At 39.2% G+C, this 15,773-nt stretch overlaps 5 protein-coding genes across 8 annotated transcripts; 3 read left to right on the top strand and 2 right to left on the bottom strand.

Annotated features, from left to right (window-relative positions):
* The first annotated feature begins 45 nt into the window (after positions 1–45).
* On the top strand, positions 46–988 carry LOC122038859 (protein MIZU-KUSSEI 1-like). The gene has a single exon (XM_042598818.1). It carries the CDS (start codon positions 88–90, stop codon positions 835–837), a length of 750 nt encoding a protein of 249 aa, XP_042454752.1. The 5' UTR covers positions 46–87; the 3' UTR covers positions 838–988.
* Positions 989–2,637: 1,649 nt separating this feature from the next.
* Positions 2,638–4,241, bottom strand: LOC122038858 (transcription termination factor MTERF6, chloroplastic/mitochondrial-like). 4 transcript variants are annotated; one of them, XM_042598817.1, is made up of 2 exons: positions 4,061–4,241; positions 2,638–3,793 (listed from the first exon to the last, which is right to left on the bottom strand). In XM_042598817.1, exon 2 carries the CDS (start codon positions 3,786–3,788, stop codon positions 2,790–2,792), a length of 999 nt encoding a protein of 332 aa, XP_042454751.1. In that variant the 5' UTR covers positions 3,789–3,793; positions 4,061–4,241; the 3' UTR covers positions 2,638–2,789. The 4 variants fall into 4 exon arrangements, with proteins under 4 accessions (XP_042454751.1, XP_042454749.1, XP_042454747.1 ...); XM_042598815.1 differs by having other exon boundaries at positions 2,638–3,811; positions 4,061–4,240; XM_042598813.1 differs by having other exon boundaries at positions 2,638–3,811; positions 4,065–4,240.
* A 174-nt stretch (positions 4,242–4,415) lies between these two features.
* On the top strand, positions 4,416–6,179 carry LOC122013764 (40S ribosomal protein S15-like). Its single transcript, XM_042569993.1, has 5 exons — positions 4,416–4,490; positions 4,594–4,745; positions 4,822–4,879; positions 5,759–5,893; positions 5,966–6,179. The coding sequence occupies exons 1-5, from the start codon at positions 4,488–4,490 to the stop codon at positions 6,077–6,079; spliced, it is 462 nt and encodes a 153-aa protein (XP_042425927.1). The 5' UTR covers positions 4,416–4,487; the 3' UTR covers positions 6,080–6,179.
* Positions 6,180–6,389: 210 nt separating this feature from the next.
* Positions 6,390–7,159, bottom strand: LOC122008715 (AT-hook motif nuclear-localized protein 29-like; the record flags this gene model as incomplete). The annotated part of the gene is made up of 1 exon (XM_042564545.1): positions 6,390–7,159. A coding segment is annotated over one exon (681 nt), but the record flags the coding sequence as incomplete, so codon positions are not given.
* A 1,185-nt stretch (positions 7,160–8,344) lies between these two features.
* Positions 8,345–15,601, top strand: LOC122038857 (RNA-binding protein 24-like). Its single transcript, XM_042598812.1, has 8 exons — positions 8,345–9,079; positions 9,183–9,309; positions 11,575–11,704; positions 12,889–12,925; positions 13,030–13,267; positions 13,645–13,768; positions 13,845–13,938; positions 15,172–15,601. The coding sequence occupies exons 1-6, from the start codon at positions 8,840–8,842 to the stop codon at positions 13,740–13,742; spliced, it is 870 nt and encodes a 289-aa protein (XP_042454746.1). The 5' UTR covers positions 8,345–8,839; the 3' UTR covers positions 13,743–13,768; positions 13,845–13,938; positions 15,172–15,601.
* The last annotated feature ends 172 nt before the right edge of the window (positions 15,602–15,773 follow it).

The raw sequence follows: 15,773 nt of genomic DNA, 5'->3' as shown, positions 1-15,773 counted from the left end.
CGTCACCTATTTAAATGGACAGCTCTCATGGTGTCTTGCGCATTCGATTCCCCTTTGTTCTTCGTTTGAGACGAGGTAATTAAATTAATGAGGACGATGATTGACTTGGGGAGCCAGAGGGGCAGTGGCCTCTACATCATCGATACTTCCACCGCCGTCGACTGCACCAAGGACGTCCGCTTCGGCCGCCGCTCCTTCCGCAGTCTGATCGAGTGCGTCGTCCCCTGCTGCGCCGGCTTTCCCATTTCCTCCAACGCCTCCGCCTTCGACGAGGACGACTCGGACAACAATTCCACCGCTGCTGCCGTGACTGCTCCCGCTCCCACGGTCGCCGCCGCCACGACCGTCACCGGCACCTTCTTCGGCCACCGCCGCGGCCGCGTCCGGTTCTGCGTCCACGACCACGCCGCCGCGCCGCCGCTGCTGCTCCTGGAGTTCACGGTGCCCACGGCGTACCTCGCGCGGGAGATGCAGCACGGCCTGCTGCGCGTCGCTCTGGAGAGCGGCGGCGGCGGAGGCCGCGGCCCCTTGCTCAGCACGCCGGTGTGGACCATGTACTGCAACGGGCGGAAGGTGGGCTTCGCGATCCGGAGGCGGGCGACGGAGGCCGACGCGGAGGTCTTCAGGCTGATGCGGTCTGTGTCGGCGGGGACCGGAATTCTGCCAGCCGCCTCCGCCGCCGCTGCCGCAGCTGGCGGCGAGGCAGGGGACCTGCTTTACATGCGAGCGAGCTTCGAGCGGGTTATCGGGTCGACGGACTCAGAATCGTTCCACATGATCGACCCGGCAGGGGGAAGAGGAGGACAACAGCTCAGCATCTTCCTCTTCAGAACTTAGATTTCAATGGAATCTAATCACATCGATAATCAATAAAAAAAAAATATGGCAGAATATTATAAACCGAATTAATTTCGTGTAAATAAACTTGTATCGTATTTTTCCAATTATATATAAGGAACTTCTTATCGATGCCAAATCTATCTTCAACTAGCAAATCAATTCATTGTCATTTTAATCCTTATTTTGTCGATTCAAAAAAGAGGAGGATAACAAAGTTAAATAAAAAATTATTATATTGCGCTCAATTATTTCCAACTTTATTTACTTGATCTTGACACATTAGTTTAGGGGTTTAATTCGGCCATTTGGTGTTCTTCCTCCTTGTTCTTGTTATGGTTGGACTAAGATGGGTAGACAAAGAGAATCTTATGGTTCATGATGGGTTTGATGTATCTCTAGTCCCCCCCACCTGTCGATATCCGCACGAGCAATCAATCAACTTTCCGGTTCGACTTAAATTTCTCAATTTCTCGGTGGGTTTACCGATCGACCGAACCGACTGAACGCCGTTTCCTATCGATTATTATCAACTTCACTTTGTTTCTTTTTCACATGATTAAAGTTCTTTTGTACGTATTATGTCACAAAAATGGTCCACGACCATGGATAATGTGTAGTTATCTAGCTAGATCTCGATGGTGAAATAAAATTCTCATGGTGATGTCTAATCTTAATAATTCAATGTATGAAAGTGATATGAAGTCACCTTCGTCCCTTACTGACATTAAATCAGTAAATTGAAAGAAAAAAAGAAGAAAAAGAACTGCTATTATGTTCTAACCTCATGAGTTTATCAGCAACAAGAGGCGATTCAATGGCTCACAGATAACAGCATCAAAGATTATCATCTTGCAGCTGCAGGATCGCAGAATCCGACCGACATCCGGGCATGAAATGATGTTTACCAATTTCTGTTGCCTCCTTGCTGGAAGAACAAACAAGTTCGCGAAAAGTTTTGGTTCACAACAGATGGCACACTAAACATGAAAATTACAAGAAAGCAAACCACCAGCAGGAATCATTGTTTTTTTCCCCCCTTCTTCACTTGAAAGGGAACAAAAGTACAATGGCAGCAGGAAGAAATATCCCAAAGTCAAAAGCCTTATGATTCTTGATTGAATCAGTTAATTGTTTGGTTCAACTGTTCTGAACTGATTTGAGTTTGAAGTTTGCAACTTTAGACATCACCAAAATATACATGTTCAGCAATTCTGAGCACTTTTACAATCCATTGAAGTAAAAACTAGCTTGCTACAATTCTGAATCCATCAACTTGTTTAGATGATCTACTTGGCATTCATATGGCATCACTTTATGAGCTACATGTTCATTTTGCTGATCAGTTTTTCTGGAGATTATTTATAGGTGATCCCAAATAGAATCTTCAAAACTCTATCATGTAATTCTGCTAAGAATTGCTCATCTAAACAGCTAGTGTACGGCAAGTTTGCTGCTTGATGTACAGTTCCATATACTGCGAGCATTGCTTACTAGCATAAACAATTTCTAGCAAAATGAACATATCATAGAACCCATTCATTTTACTTAAAAATATCAATACTATCTTAGCATGTTCTCTATCATTTTATCATTTCTTAAGGATATATCATATAGATATATAATATTTGCACCTCAACTCAAGGAAAAAAAAAAAGAGATATGTAGTATGCCTTAAATAGAGGAAATACACATGCATATTTATGTAAACAGGAATTTTAATGAGTGCGGAATTTGTGATTGATTATTTTATAGAACTATAAGGAACAATAAGAACAATTGGCTATTTTGCAACACAACTCATGCTCAACAGTGCTAACCAAGCACAAAAGAACAACAATATCTCTTACCATGAAGCAAGTTCTTACAGCCTCGTTACCAATGATCAAACACTTGGTTCTCTAGCTAGTGTAATTGAGACCAAACTAAGGGAAGAGAATCAAGAAACAAAATCAAGAGAATCCAACAGTTAATCCATACTTGGCAATGAATTTCCTCTGGTTGCAGCTAAGCATTTCACTTAAACTGCAATGTACGTTTTTTTGCTTCAGAATATTTTGCCGAAATTCCAAACTCTTCTTCATCCCATGCCGAAAGAACTCAGGGTAATCAGCTATCTCACTGATTTCTCTTCCCATTACTTCAACCAAGAATCTCACTTTGGGTTCCAGGGATTTGCTGACACTCTTGATCAGAATAGGTGGATATCCAGCAACTAAATTTGCAATTTGCTTATTGTCAAAGCCGCACCCCTTTAAGAATGCTAAATTTGGTTTGAGAACCCTATTTACATCCCTACAAAATACTTCAGGAAAATAGCAAACAACCCTTTGCAAACTTAGTTCATCTAGGCCTATCGACTTGAGAAATTCTGTTGTTGGCAAAAGCCGTTTCTCAATGCTATAACCCATTAAAAATGGATTTTTCACTAAAGTTTTACCAATCAACCCCTCCTCATTGAAGCCAATGCTTACAAGGAAATCAGTAATCTGAGTCAATTTCATTTCGCTGTAGCTAATGAGCCTTGGATTAAGCAAGAGCATCTTACCCAGTTGCTTCTCTGAAATTCCTAGTGCTTGGAAGAAAGCTAACAGAGGGCATAGCTTCAACTCAATGCTGTGAGAGAGAATGTCAGGAAATTTGGTGATGGCTGAGGCCACTCCACCAGGCTTTGATCCCAAGGTTGCAAGACACTGGACAGTAGGAACAAGCTTCTGATTCATGCTCAAAGCTAGGATCTTGGGGCACTTGAAGATAACATAAGGAAGCTTCCTCTTTTGAATACCAATGCTTTCCAGGTAATCCCAGTTCTCACTGGCTCTCTCCCTTTCTATGCTCTCCAGCCGATTGCATTTCCTCAGCATTCTGTTTATTTTCTCGTCATCGAATCCTTTCTCCTCGAAGAACTCAACAATACTGAGCTTCTGACCAGTGGCAGTGCCCCTTTCCATTTTTCCTAAGAAAGCCGTGCTTTCTGTTTTGAGATTGAGTAAATCAAAGCATCGAATTTAAGGACAAGTTGAAATTAGCGGAAGCATTATAAAGAAATCAACAAATAAATCATCAAAATTCATCCTTTCCTCAACTACGAATCCACAATAGAATGAAAGGGGAAAACTAACGACTTGAATCACTGCATCAAGGACATGACTACGGAAGACATCGAATTCAAACGCAGTCGCGTAAAAACCTCGCGAAATAAAAAAGTAGAAAGCGAACATACCGACCTTGGCCCTCCGAAGATCCAGGGAAGTCGAGACCTATGAGAGAACCAAGTATTTCGCTAAATCCTCGCTTATCTCACGGAGACCTTATCACGAACAGACGGAGGAAGGGGAGGAAGGAGAACGAACCCTCAAAACCCCACCCTATCCAAGTGCCCTTCGAGGCTCCGTGATTCTCATTTTTTGTTTCGTCCCCGTTTTTTTGTACCCGTTTGTTTACCCGTATAGTGTGTGAAATGAATGTTTCGTAATTATTATTTTTTTGGTTTTTGCTTATTAATCCAATTGCTCATGGGTAAAATGGTAAATCCATTCATTAGCTCTACGAGTATAAATATATGCCGAAACCCTACTCTCCTCCGCTTCTGCTCTCCTGTTCTCTAAGTTTGCGCGGCGGAATTCATAGCCAGAGAGAACCAGAAAATCATGGTAGATTGACGTCCTTCTCTCCTTTTGTGCTGGTGTATAGTAAGGATTCCGCAGTCTTTTACGATCTAGAAAATGATATCTTTTTTATTGGATTTGACCACAGGCGGATGCTTCGGATGCGGTGGACGTCGGAGGGGCGCATCCGAAAAAGAGGACCTTCAGGAAGTTCTCTTACCGCGGTGTAGACCTCGATCAGCTCCTCGACATGGGCCTTGATGAACTCGTCAAGCTCTTCGGCGCTCGCGCTCGAAGAAGGTTTAGATCTCGTCTCTGGCTTTGCGTTTTATTCTTCTTCGTCGGTTTCGCCTTAAAATGGCGCTGATGTGCGCAGGTTCCAGAGAGGCCTCAAAAGAAAGCCAATGGCTCTGATTAAGAAGCTCCGCAAGGCGGTATGATGGTCCTTTATCCCTTCTCTATTTCCACTGCATTTGTTCTTTTATCTACGAAATGCCAAATCAAGTTTTCATTGTAACTAGTTGTATCACTCTTCTTGATGGTATGATTATATTTGTATATGCAATGTAAGAATCCAAAACACATCAACATACTAATTATAGCTGGAAGCGTAAATTTGTTTTTTCTTGCATTTTCTTGGTGGGAATATGAGCATTTATTTTGTTTAGTGAAATTTCTTATGAAAGTTTATTATCAGCTTAAATGGTGCAATCATCAAGGTAGTTTTGCTAAGTGATACATTTTCTTGTTTAAATTAGGCCTTCTAAACCTTATTACATACATTAAAATATGCATAATGGTAGTTCCTTAAAAACTGCGAAAAGTGTAATTGCTTCTGAGATTATTCATATGCATACATATATTGTTTATGGAAGTGTGGTTCTGTGTGTCTAGTTTTGTGGTGATACACATCTTTGGATAGGCTGTTTCAAAGTATTTACCATGTCACTGTTCCTGCAACACAGAGTTTGTCTGGTTACTAGAATTTACCAAAACCATGAAGTTGCCAAAAGGTATTTGTTATTTATCCTGTCTCTTAAGGTTTTAGATAGTATTAAGACTCATGTAATGGTTCTATAAGCTAAATGAGGCATCAAAACAACACAAGTTAAATAGCTGGGTGATGTCTAAGGATTTCTATATATTAATATATGAATTTAGCACAAATTTTCCATTCATATTAATATCTGAATTCTCAGTATCTGATTCTATAACCAATTTAACACAAAATTGCTGTTCATATCAATATCTGATTTCTCAGTATGCGATTCTATTAACTGAATCACCTTGTTTATTGTCGACACAATATTCAGAAGCGAGATGCACCTCCTGGTGAAAAGCCAGAGCCTGTGAGGACGCATCTTAGGAACATGATCATAGTCCCAGAGATGATCGGCAGCATCATTGGCGTATACAATGGAAAAACCTTCAATCAGGTTGAAATCAAGGTAACTATTTTACTAGGTTTAACTAGTGCATAATCAAGATTGTTATCTTATTTTTGATTTTTCTGACATCAGCCCGAGATGATTGGTCATTACTTGGCTGAGTTCTCAATATCATACAAGCCCGTGAAGCATGGAAGGCCTAGTATTGGTGCTACTCACTCCTCCAGGTTCATCCCTCTCAAGTAAAAAAATCATGTTCGGAGGATAAAGATCATGTATGCCTCTCGATTATCTTTAGTTCTTGTATTCTGCAATAAACCATCGGTGGTTTCTTTGTGATTTTGAACGGCAGGCGAATTTTGGTTTCCAATTCTTGAATTGCTACTACTTTTTGGTTGAGCTGTCTGTCTTTAGCTGCCTCCGTTATGTTGAAATGTTGTCGGCAACTTAGTATGGAAAATAAAATCAAAAGCATTTTTTTCTAAAATATTAAATCAAAATCACTAAATCACTTTTTTATTTATAAAATCGGTTATAATGAAAGAGATGGCGAATGGATTCGATGTGATTTAAAATCTCCAAATATTTCTCCACGTAGAAGGAGAAGATACAGATCGTAGAATCTAACGAAGAATTTGCAGAGAGTTAAAATTGCGGTCGGACTCCACCGGTTCCAGTTCCCCAGCCAAAGACGTCATTTAGGAGCTGGTAGGAATTTGAGTTACGGAATTGAGTGCTGCTCCTTCCGCCGGTGGCGCCGACGTCGCAGCCTCCCGTTCCGCCTGCCGCGGCAACCGGCTCACGCTCCTCACCCTCAGCGCCTTCCAGCGTCAACCGCTCGTAGACTGCAGTGGCGAAGCTCGCCACCATGAGCACCACTGATCCCGTGGCCACCAGCGGCCCTGTGACGACGCCGCCGACCACCTGCCCCTGGCTCCCAGCCAAGAACACGGTAAGGCCGCCGGCGCCTGGTGGCGCCGGCGGTGGGAGGACGGTCCCACCGCGCGAGAGGATCTCGAACGGGCCGCGCAGCGTGACCACAGCGCTCCCCGGCAAGGCAGGGCGGAGCGCCACGCTGGCCAGGGAACCGGCGCCGCTGAGCACGGTGACCCACCTCCCTCGCCGGTGGGTGTACTCCGTGACGCACTCGAGGACGTCGGCGCCGTCGACGACCTCAAGCACGTGTGAGCGCAGGACGTCGGGGGAGTCCCGCTTGACGATAATCGGAGGCTTCGGCTTGTTCTTGGAGCCCTGCGGTCGGCCGCGGGGTCGGCAGACGGTGCTGCCGGCTGGGGAAGAGTGTGATGGCGGCGGGCCGTCGTCTGGGGAAAGCTGGGGTCTTTTCGCCTGCGACTGCTTGAAATCTTGCTTCGACACGTGCACCGACGGCGGTGGCAGACGGAGGAGGTGGTGCACGTGAGGGGGAGGTCTTCCGCCGCCGCTGGGATCACTGGATTCCATCTCCGTCACGTCGACTCGCTCCCGCGGCGATTTCTTCGAAAAGATTCTTCGTCAAAACCGAATCCACAAATAGAAACTTTCTCCCGCAAGAATTCACAACACGAGAAAAGATCGAAAGAGATTAAGAATTTATATATTCTGTTGCACGAAGTTCTCGTCGTGATTTTAAAAAATGATCTATTATATGTAGTTTTATCTTATTTTTTATAAGAGATTATTTTTAAAATTCATCACATAACAATAATTTTATCATTACACCAAAGCTCTCTTTCTAAAAATTTATATATTCATATATCAAAAGCCGGAGTTGCAACACAATCAGTGCAACTTGTTCTCCCACCTTTTTCACCCATCTGATCTGAGAACCCTATCTCTTCCCCTGCACCACCAAAAGCTGCAAGATGCAATCTTTTTCCACAAGATCATCACCTTTTCAGCAGGAAAAAAAAACCAGATCTTGAGCTGTCTATGATTAAGCACCATCTTCCAATATCTTAATAAAAAATGATGATTACGATGAATAACAGGTTTTTGACTTGTGAGTAGGAAAAGGTTTTTAATTAGTGTGTTTTCATGACATGTTAAATAATGGATTAAAAAGGTTTGAAGGTCGCAAATAAAATCTATGCTTTCTTTTGTTTTTGACCATTAATGGTGGTTATTAGTGCCTCTTGTGGCCGGTGATTAATTTAAAACCAGTGGCTAATTTAATCAATTAATTGTTTTGAAGTTATCTGCTGCGTAGTTTTGTCCAAACATTAATCATGATGACGAATCACAATAGATCAATCTAATAATTGTGTCCAAACATTATTTGAATTGTGTTTAGAAAATTGAGGAGACATTTATCAATATTTCGATGGTAAGAACGATATCACATGTTCGGATAAATATTGCATGCAATTTTATGTTTGAATAAATAATTGAAAACAATTGATTTAAAATTCTTTATTAGTTTTTTTAAATGCAATTGGTCCACGCAAATCGCAATCGATCGCTAGCCCATTGATTTGCATTAATTGATAAAAAGGTTGGAAGTGGCTAAAGCAATCGATGGAAGTGGATGCTTAAACATGAAGAAACTTGAATAGGGTTTCAGTATTTCACAGGCAGTTTGGTTTGTCTAATCAATCCTCGAGTCAGAAAATTTCCACGCTCGAGGAGTGATTACCATTGAATATTCGCCAATTAGGGTTCTTAAAGGATGCATTTGGCGTCCACACAGTGCAACGAGGCCCCTCTCCATAATTTCGTCTGACCTACCCCACCTTTTCTATTTAATTTTGTGGAAATTGTACTAATTTCCGATAAATATATGTGTTCTTCCTCGATAGGTTCAATTCCTTTCAGTTGCGAGTTTGATCCCGTTTGTCCTCCTTGTTCGTTCGTTTTCTGTGCGAGATTTCTTCTAGTCCTTGTAAAGTTAGCATTTTTGATCGTCCGAACCCCTAAAGCTAGGATTTTGAAAGCCCTAGCTAGGGTTCCGGCGCTCGATCCGTCCCTTGTATCGCTTTCGAGTCTGAATTCGTGCTTTTGGGTTTCTCGATGGCTTTTCACCATTCGGGGCCTGGGTCGGCCTCCGGATCAGCGTCGAGCTCCAGCTCCGGCATCCACTTCCTGAATTCGCCCTTTGGGGACACCACGTACACGAAGGTCTTCGTCGGCGGCCTCGCGTGGGAGACCAAGAGCGAGATGCTCCGCCGCCACTTCGAGCAATTCGGGGAGATACTCGAGGCCGTCGTGATCACGGACAAGAACACCGGCCGATCCAAGGGTTATGGCTTCGTGAGTATCGCTTGGGTTTGCGTTCTTGCGGAATATTGCAGTGTGCGGAAGGGAGATCGTTGCTTTAGCTGTTCTTTTGTGTTTGTTTGTACGGTGGGATTAGGTCACTTTTCGAGATCCTGAATCTGCAAAGCGGGCATGCGTTGATCCAACACCAGTTATTGATGGCCGGCGAGCAAATTGTAACTTGGCTTCCCTTGGAAGGCCACACTCTACTCTTCCATTTGGCGGTATACCAACTACACTTCGATTCTATTGCATCATTTTCACATTGAAAAAAACAATTGTAGAAAAGTGTCTGTCTGAAATGCTAAATGTTTCTTATTTGCTTTCCACCGAATTCATTGTTCTCCTTTGTTGCCAACTTTTTGCACTACGGTGATGATGCTACATTGACACTGACAAAATCTCTTGTTTCTATGCACTAAAGTCTTTTGTATGACTGTTTGAGACCAGAATCTCTTGCTACATATATTGTTTGCAGAGTTTCTTTCCATTTTTTCTTTAAGTTATTAAGTGCGCTTAGTGTGCCATTTAAGGAAATCAAAAATCATTTCCCTTTTTATAAACACATGCATAACAAAGATTTACAGTCAGTTTCTTATTCAGTTAACTTTCATGAAGTTTGATTGATTAATTGCACTAACCTATTCATGAAATTGTTAGACATCTTTTATAAAATAAATATATAAATGAAGGCATTTATTTTGAATTTTTGGAGAGACTTATTTCAAATTAATTGAGCCTTTTGAACCATTTTTTGTCCTTTAGTTTCTCCTATACTCTCTATTCCATGGGTGCCTTGATCCTTGGATATACATTCTGTGATGACCTCAAGATGCTTCTTCCTGTAATTTTTTTTATTTGCGAATGTCATCATCCAGGTTATTGCCTTATTAATTCTCATTGTCAAGCCTATCTATTTTCAAGTGATAATTCCATAGCTTTGTAACAATTTAGTCAGTGACTTTGTGAGCCTTAAGATGCAATTTGTTTAGTTTATGAATTTGACCAGATCATAGAATCTCATTTCCTGTCCTCCTTGAGAACTTTGCATTAACTTGGACTGTTTGTTGGTGAGATCAGCAGAATACCTTGTGGTTCAAAAAACTGAAATTGCCCATTGAAAATGCACATAAAGGAATGAAGATATAGGGAGAGCAACAAACTGCATTTCATGCATTCATTTTAAAGAAATGATCGTACTGATGTTAAGCTTCTCCCCAGCACACTAGTTACGGACTGCATGTTAGTGATAGTCATTCTCCTGATAGAATGTTCTTCTAAAAAGAACTTAGTTTTGTTTCTTTATGTGCTACTTTGTTTGTGAACCTATACATCATCATGGTTAGGGGTGTAATCGAGCTGAGCCGAGCCGAACTCTTGGATGTTTGAGTTTAGATCGTTTATAATCGAGTCGAGCTCGAACTTTATTTAACAAATATATTCATGGCTCACGAGCTTATTTGAGCTTTTATCGAATCTAAACCAGCGTAATAAATATAAATTATAAATTATAAATTTAAATATTCATTAAAAACTAAATTATATATTGTTTAAAAAATTATAATATTCTTATTAAAATTTATAATTTTATTCTAATAAATCAATTTAATATATTTGTCTATATTTTTCATAAATAGAGTGTAAAATCTATAAATTCAATATCAAAACTATTAATTTTTTATTTAAAAGTTGATTTATGAGTTTAACGAACATGTTCACGAGCTAACGAGCCGAATATTGTGAAGCTTGAGCTTGGTTTGTTTATCTTAACGAGCCTCATTAAACGAGCTCAAACGAGCTTTTATCGAATCGAGCTTCGAATAGCTCACGAGCGGTTTGGCTCATTTACATCCCTAATCATGGTGGTTTTAAGTCTTTACTATATTATATTTGCCAAGTGGAAATCTATGACCAAGATGCATTCTACATATTGCATGAGGCTTACTATCAAATGCGAGTGGAATACTAGAATGAGAAGAGCATGAGATGAAGAGAAATGGAGGAACCACCATTGAGTTTTTCTAGAGTAGGCTGCAGTGTAAGCGGAGAGGAAGTAGTATACAGGAGAAAAAAGAGGAACCACAATTGAGTTTACTCTTCTCTATGGATCTTCTGATACTTGCCTGTTTTACATAAGATATCATGGTTATGCAAGGCTTTTTAATGTGGTCCTGCTTCCTTTGGTCTAATAACATTTCATTTTCTGTGATGATTAATCCCTTGTCTATTTTATTTTCTCATAGCCACACTGACCTAGTAGTCATGTTATCAATCATATATTAAATTTCCCTAGTTTCATTCATTGTTTTTATAATTCCTCTTCCAGCAAAAATATTCTGAAAAGGAGATTAGAAGTGAAGTTTTAGAATGTGTAGTAAAATGGAACACATAATTATTTATTGTCTCATTTCTTCAGCAAACACATAAGGCATGTCATTGTCTATTTTACAATAAAATTACTGATATTTTGTTCCATTTTTTGTTTTTAGTCCGCCCAAGGCCAGTAGTCCCTTACATTGGAGGTGTACCTGTTCAGCAAGTGCCATTTGTTGGAAGCCCCACTCATCAAGTGCCAGTTCCATTTAGCTACCAACATGGGTTTCCATATCCACAATATAGGTAAGTTGATTGGCTAAATCTTTCAAAGCCATTTTTTCTGAATGATTTTACCTTTGAATCTTAGCCAACCCACTTAGTGGGGTAAGGCTTGGTTGTTGTTGTATTTTACCTTTGAATCTAGTGTTTGATTACCTTATGGTATCCTTGTTTTAAAGAATGAGTGCTACAAACATTTAGACTGAATGTGTGTAGTAGAAAACTATACGGTGTCTCTGCATCCAGACTTTTCAAGTTGGAACTTTATGATCTGAAATTCTAATGATTAGAATGGATATGGCTATTTTCGGTCTCTTCCATAACATCTTGCCATTATTAGGGAAGAGGAAAAGTTTTTTTTTTGCATCTCATAGTTTCTATAGTCAGTTAAGTTGTGCCATTACCATATGCTAGAGTGAAATACTCTATGTTCCTATTTAATAACATAGAATGAAATAAAAGAATCAGACTGAAGGGAATTGAGATGAGAATTATTGAAAAGGAGTGACTCATTGAATATAATTCCTTTTGTTAAGTTGGTGAGTTTTTTCTTGCCAAAAGTAACTAGCTTATATATAGAGTGTCGTGTATGCGAAGATCAACTATATTAGATGAGAATCAATAGAAACAACAAATATCACGATAAAATGAATTGTTTAATCTATGTGATAAAAAAAACATCAAAAGTTCTATTCTATAAGAAAATTAAGGATGGTGAATGCATCTTATCTTATCAAAGAAGTAACAATTTCTTGTGAAATACTAAGTAAACCTAATATAGCTGTTTATTTGTTTCATTTTTTCTAACATTTTAACAAAACATTAAAAACCTTTCTATTTGTAATATAGATTGAATAAACAAGCAGTATGATATCAAAAGGACCCAATCATGAATGCCACAAATTGTCATGGTGGATCAAATCACTTCATTAAAAACTATGTAAAGCTATATCACTAGTAATAATATTATGTTTGCAAGTTTTTTATTTTGGTTATTTTTTACATTTCACACCCTCAATTTAATTTCTCTAGATGTTGATTCTATAGCTATCTTTGGATATGTTTGTACCATTTTAGCTTTTTCCTCAAATTTTTTTCCTCATTTTATCATCTATTAGTGGCACAACTTATTATGTAGAATGTTATTGTTGATATTCAATCACTTTCCATAGGTCAATCATTTAAGAGATTTGTTGGTTTCCTTGCAGTTACAATCCATACGGACCTGAGTACTTATATCCACAGGTTCAGGGCAACAAGCCATGATATCCTATTTTTGAACTAGATATTCTTTTGAAAGTTTAAGCAGCTGCATCTCTTGTGATTATCTCCATTTTTTTTTTGTCCAGACTGTATATAACCCTTACACAGGACATCATTATCTTCAAGTTTATGGTCTTCCTGGAGCTGTAAACACAGCCATTTATCCACATGGTCAAATTGGCCAGCCCATCTCAGGCGGGCCTGGTTATATGACAATTCAGGGTTACTCAATGCCAGCTCACCAGATTGTGCAATTGAGTGGATCAAATGTCAATGGAATGCCTGGTGCAACTCGACCAGTGATACAAACACCCTATCCAGCTGGTACATTTTCCATGTTAATAAGTCATAATAGTTTGATGGTCATTATCTAGCACTATTATTTAGTTGACTGGCTGAAATGGAGTGCCCTTGTCTAAGATAAGCTTGCAAATTTCAAATTTTCAATACTTGATGGAACTCACCTGAAATTTGTGTGCCATTTTATACGGTTCAGTTTTAACTTAGAGAATCTGACAACGAAAATCATTATCCATTTAGGTTAAATTTTCATTTAATCTTAATGAATATATTCTGAGCTAAAAGGAGGACAGAAAAACTCTGACATTCTTGATCCTTGCTCATGTATATGCAGCTCCCAGCAGCTTTTTATTTTATGGGCACATAGCTAATGCGAGTGGGCATTGTGTTTTATCGTACAGGAATACCGTCCAATGTTCCAGCTCAGCCACACTTCATAGTTCCTGGCCACTCACCACAGTTTGTGCAGGGAAATGGTTCAGATCAAACAGCCGTTTGAAATGAGCATCATGATATCATCTTGAGGTAGATTATGGATCCAACTCTGTGGTTCTTTCTTTTTGTTTTAACTGATCCGATAGCTATTTGTTTCATGTAACAGGTATCCTTAGATTGCAGCAGGACTAAGAAGAGCAGTACTTCACATTAGTGGCGCACATTCTTGCCTTGCAAGTTATCATCTTTGCATTCTAGAGGTTATTTCTAATTTATACTTGTATATGTGGGCAATTTGATAGAATTCTTTCTTAATTATTGGTAGTTGACTGTTGAATTGGCACAAATGAAATATAGTTCATCCTTAGTGTGCTCATTTCATAATTTCTATGCATACGACTATACGAGAATATGCTAGAACCTTCAACCTTTTACCATATGTTTACTTCTGACATGCTGTCTTATAATCAACAGTCCATTTAGTTAATGGCTTTTTCATACTGTTCCTAGTTTGACTATTTAAGAGACTCGTGTATATCATTTGACATGTTGTGCATACATACATTCAATACAATCTGAAAAAGAGCACATGAAGAGTATGAATAGCACGATGAGCAGAACTGGAATTTGTTATTTTTTTTAAAAAAAAAGTGCACGAGTGAGTATAGGCAAAATTATATTTTGATTTAGTTTAAATTAACATGGTAGCTGGAATTAGAATGATTTGAAATATATAGATATCACTAGATATATATTTAGCAGAATTAAATAAGTGGATAAGATCTATATTGACTCTAAATAGTTAGGAGTAATGCCTTTTTGTTGATTGATCTTGTCTGTCGGATAGTCTACTCTAAATAATTAGAGGAAACATTCAAAATTGTCAGCTTGAAAAAATTGCTATTCGTGAATTCAGAAAAATTTGCTAGACCTTTGACTCTATGGTCTGTATGGAAAAGGTTGATCTAGGTAAAAATTCTGGAAAATTTGCTAGTGTGAAGCATTTCCACTTCATCAGAAAGTCTTGTGCGAGGATGTTTTTTTTTTTTGGTAGCTTAAATGCATGATCTTAAAGAACAGGTTGATGTTAACAGTCAGGATCAAGTTATTTGTGCAATATTTAACAATGTAGAAGACAGGCATGTTCTCACCGATTCATTATATAGTTCATGCATCCAAGTTACATATTCTAAGCACCGATTGCTGTGAGGATACCTTTACGGATGCTGCAGAGGTAGATTTGGATTTATATTGCATCATTGATATTAATGACAAAACTGTTCCTGATGTTTTCAGTAGTTTGGTAGCATAGTCAATCTGATCAAGGGGGTCGCAGTCACACATCAAAGTGATTCATGTTTTATGATAAATTTCTCTCTGGTTTCTCGTGCACTTTCAATCAGGAACATGAATATGTTGTTAAAGAAGCAACTCATCCTGTATCGTTGTTCTGGGTAGCAATCATGAATTACATATGAATCTTTTTTTTACAGGTTGTCCTTGTCATGGTCAGTTACAGAGTCATCAAGTTGCTCTAATGGAGGGAGCCGAAAGCACGAGCACAGATCGCTCAGTGTGAAAGATTGGATACCCAAACCTGTGTCCAATCTTCAGCATATATACATATAGGAATCGAGGAGTCAGATTTGGAGTCTGACAACTCCGCAGCTTCCCTGAAAGAAAGAGAAGCTAATTCTATTGTCAGTTGATTTCATATTACTAAATGTTAAGTTCATCTTCAATGTAACAGTCGACCTGTAGCTTCATCACTTCAATTCCATGTGGTATCTATGTTTAGATAGATCTGATGTTATTAAACAAACAGTGTCATGGAAATAATCTGGTATTTGAAGGTGTCAAAACCAGCTCCAGTCAGTATGTGCCCGATTTCCAGTTGATATTTAGTTCATTTTGTTGTGATAATGTTAGTCTCTCTTTTTTTAATTTTTGGATTTTTTTTAGCACATAGTAGTTTGCATTTATCATCTAAATTGCATGTGTGTAACCTCTACGGCCTCAAATTACAGTTTTAACTTGAAGGTTAGTTGAAGACTTGAGATTGCAGAAAGTCATGGCCAAATTGTTTCTGATACTC

Source organism: Zingiber officinale, chromosome 1A, assembly GCF_018446385.1.
Source record: "Zingiber officinale cultivar Zhangliang chromosome 1A, Zo_v1.1, whole genome shotgun sequence".
NCBI classification, from domain to species: Eukaryota; Viridiplantae; Streptophyta; class Magnoliopsida; order Zingiberales; family Zingiberaceae; genus Zingiber; species Zingiber officinale.
The sequence above is the reverse complement of the archived record's forward strand: the minus strand, read 5'-3'. Positions and strand labels throughout refer to the sequence as shown.

What these genes read in the sequence shown, in the direction of transcription:
- LOC122038859 (XM_042598818.1), top strand. Translation starts at nt 88, where the DNA reads ATGAGGACGATGATTGACTTGGGGAGCCAGAGGGGCAGTGGCCTCTAC.
- LOC122038858 (XM_042598817.1), bottom strand. Translation starts at nt 3,788, where the DNA reads ATGGAAAGGGGCACTGCCACTGGTCAGAAGCTCAGTATTGTTGAGTTC.
- LOC122013764 (XM_042569993.1), top strand. An exon ending in TTAAGAAGCTCCGCAAGGCG is followed by an intron (nt 4,880 to 5,758) that starts GTATGATGGTCC and finishes CACAATATTCAG; the next exon opens with AAGCGAGATGCACCTCCTGG. An exon ending in TCAATCAGGTTGAAATCAAG is followed by an intron (nt 5,894 to 5,965) that starts GTAACTATTTTA and finishes TTCTGACATCAG; the next exon opens with CCCGAGATGATTGGTCATTA.
- LOC122038857 (XM_042598812.1), top strand. Translation starts at nt 8,840, where the DNA reads ATGGCTTTTCACCATTCGGGGCCTGGGTCGGCCTCCGGATCAGCGTCG. An exon ending in GATCCAAGGGTTATGGCTTC is followed by an intron (nt 9,080 to 9,182) that starts GTGAGTATCGCT and finishes CGGTGGGATTAG; the next exon opens with GTCACTTTTCGAGATCCTGA. An exon ending in TTTCCATATCCACAATATAG is followed by an intron (nt 11,705 to 12,888) that starts GTAAGTTGATTG and finishes GTTTCCTTGCAG; the next exon opens with TTACAATCCATACGGACCTG.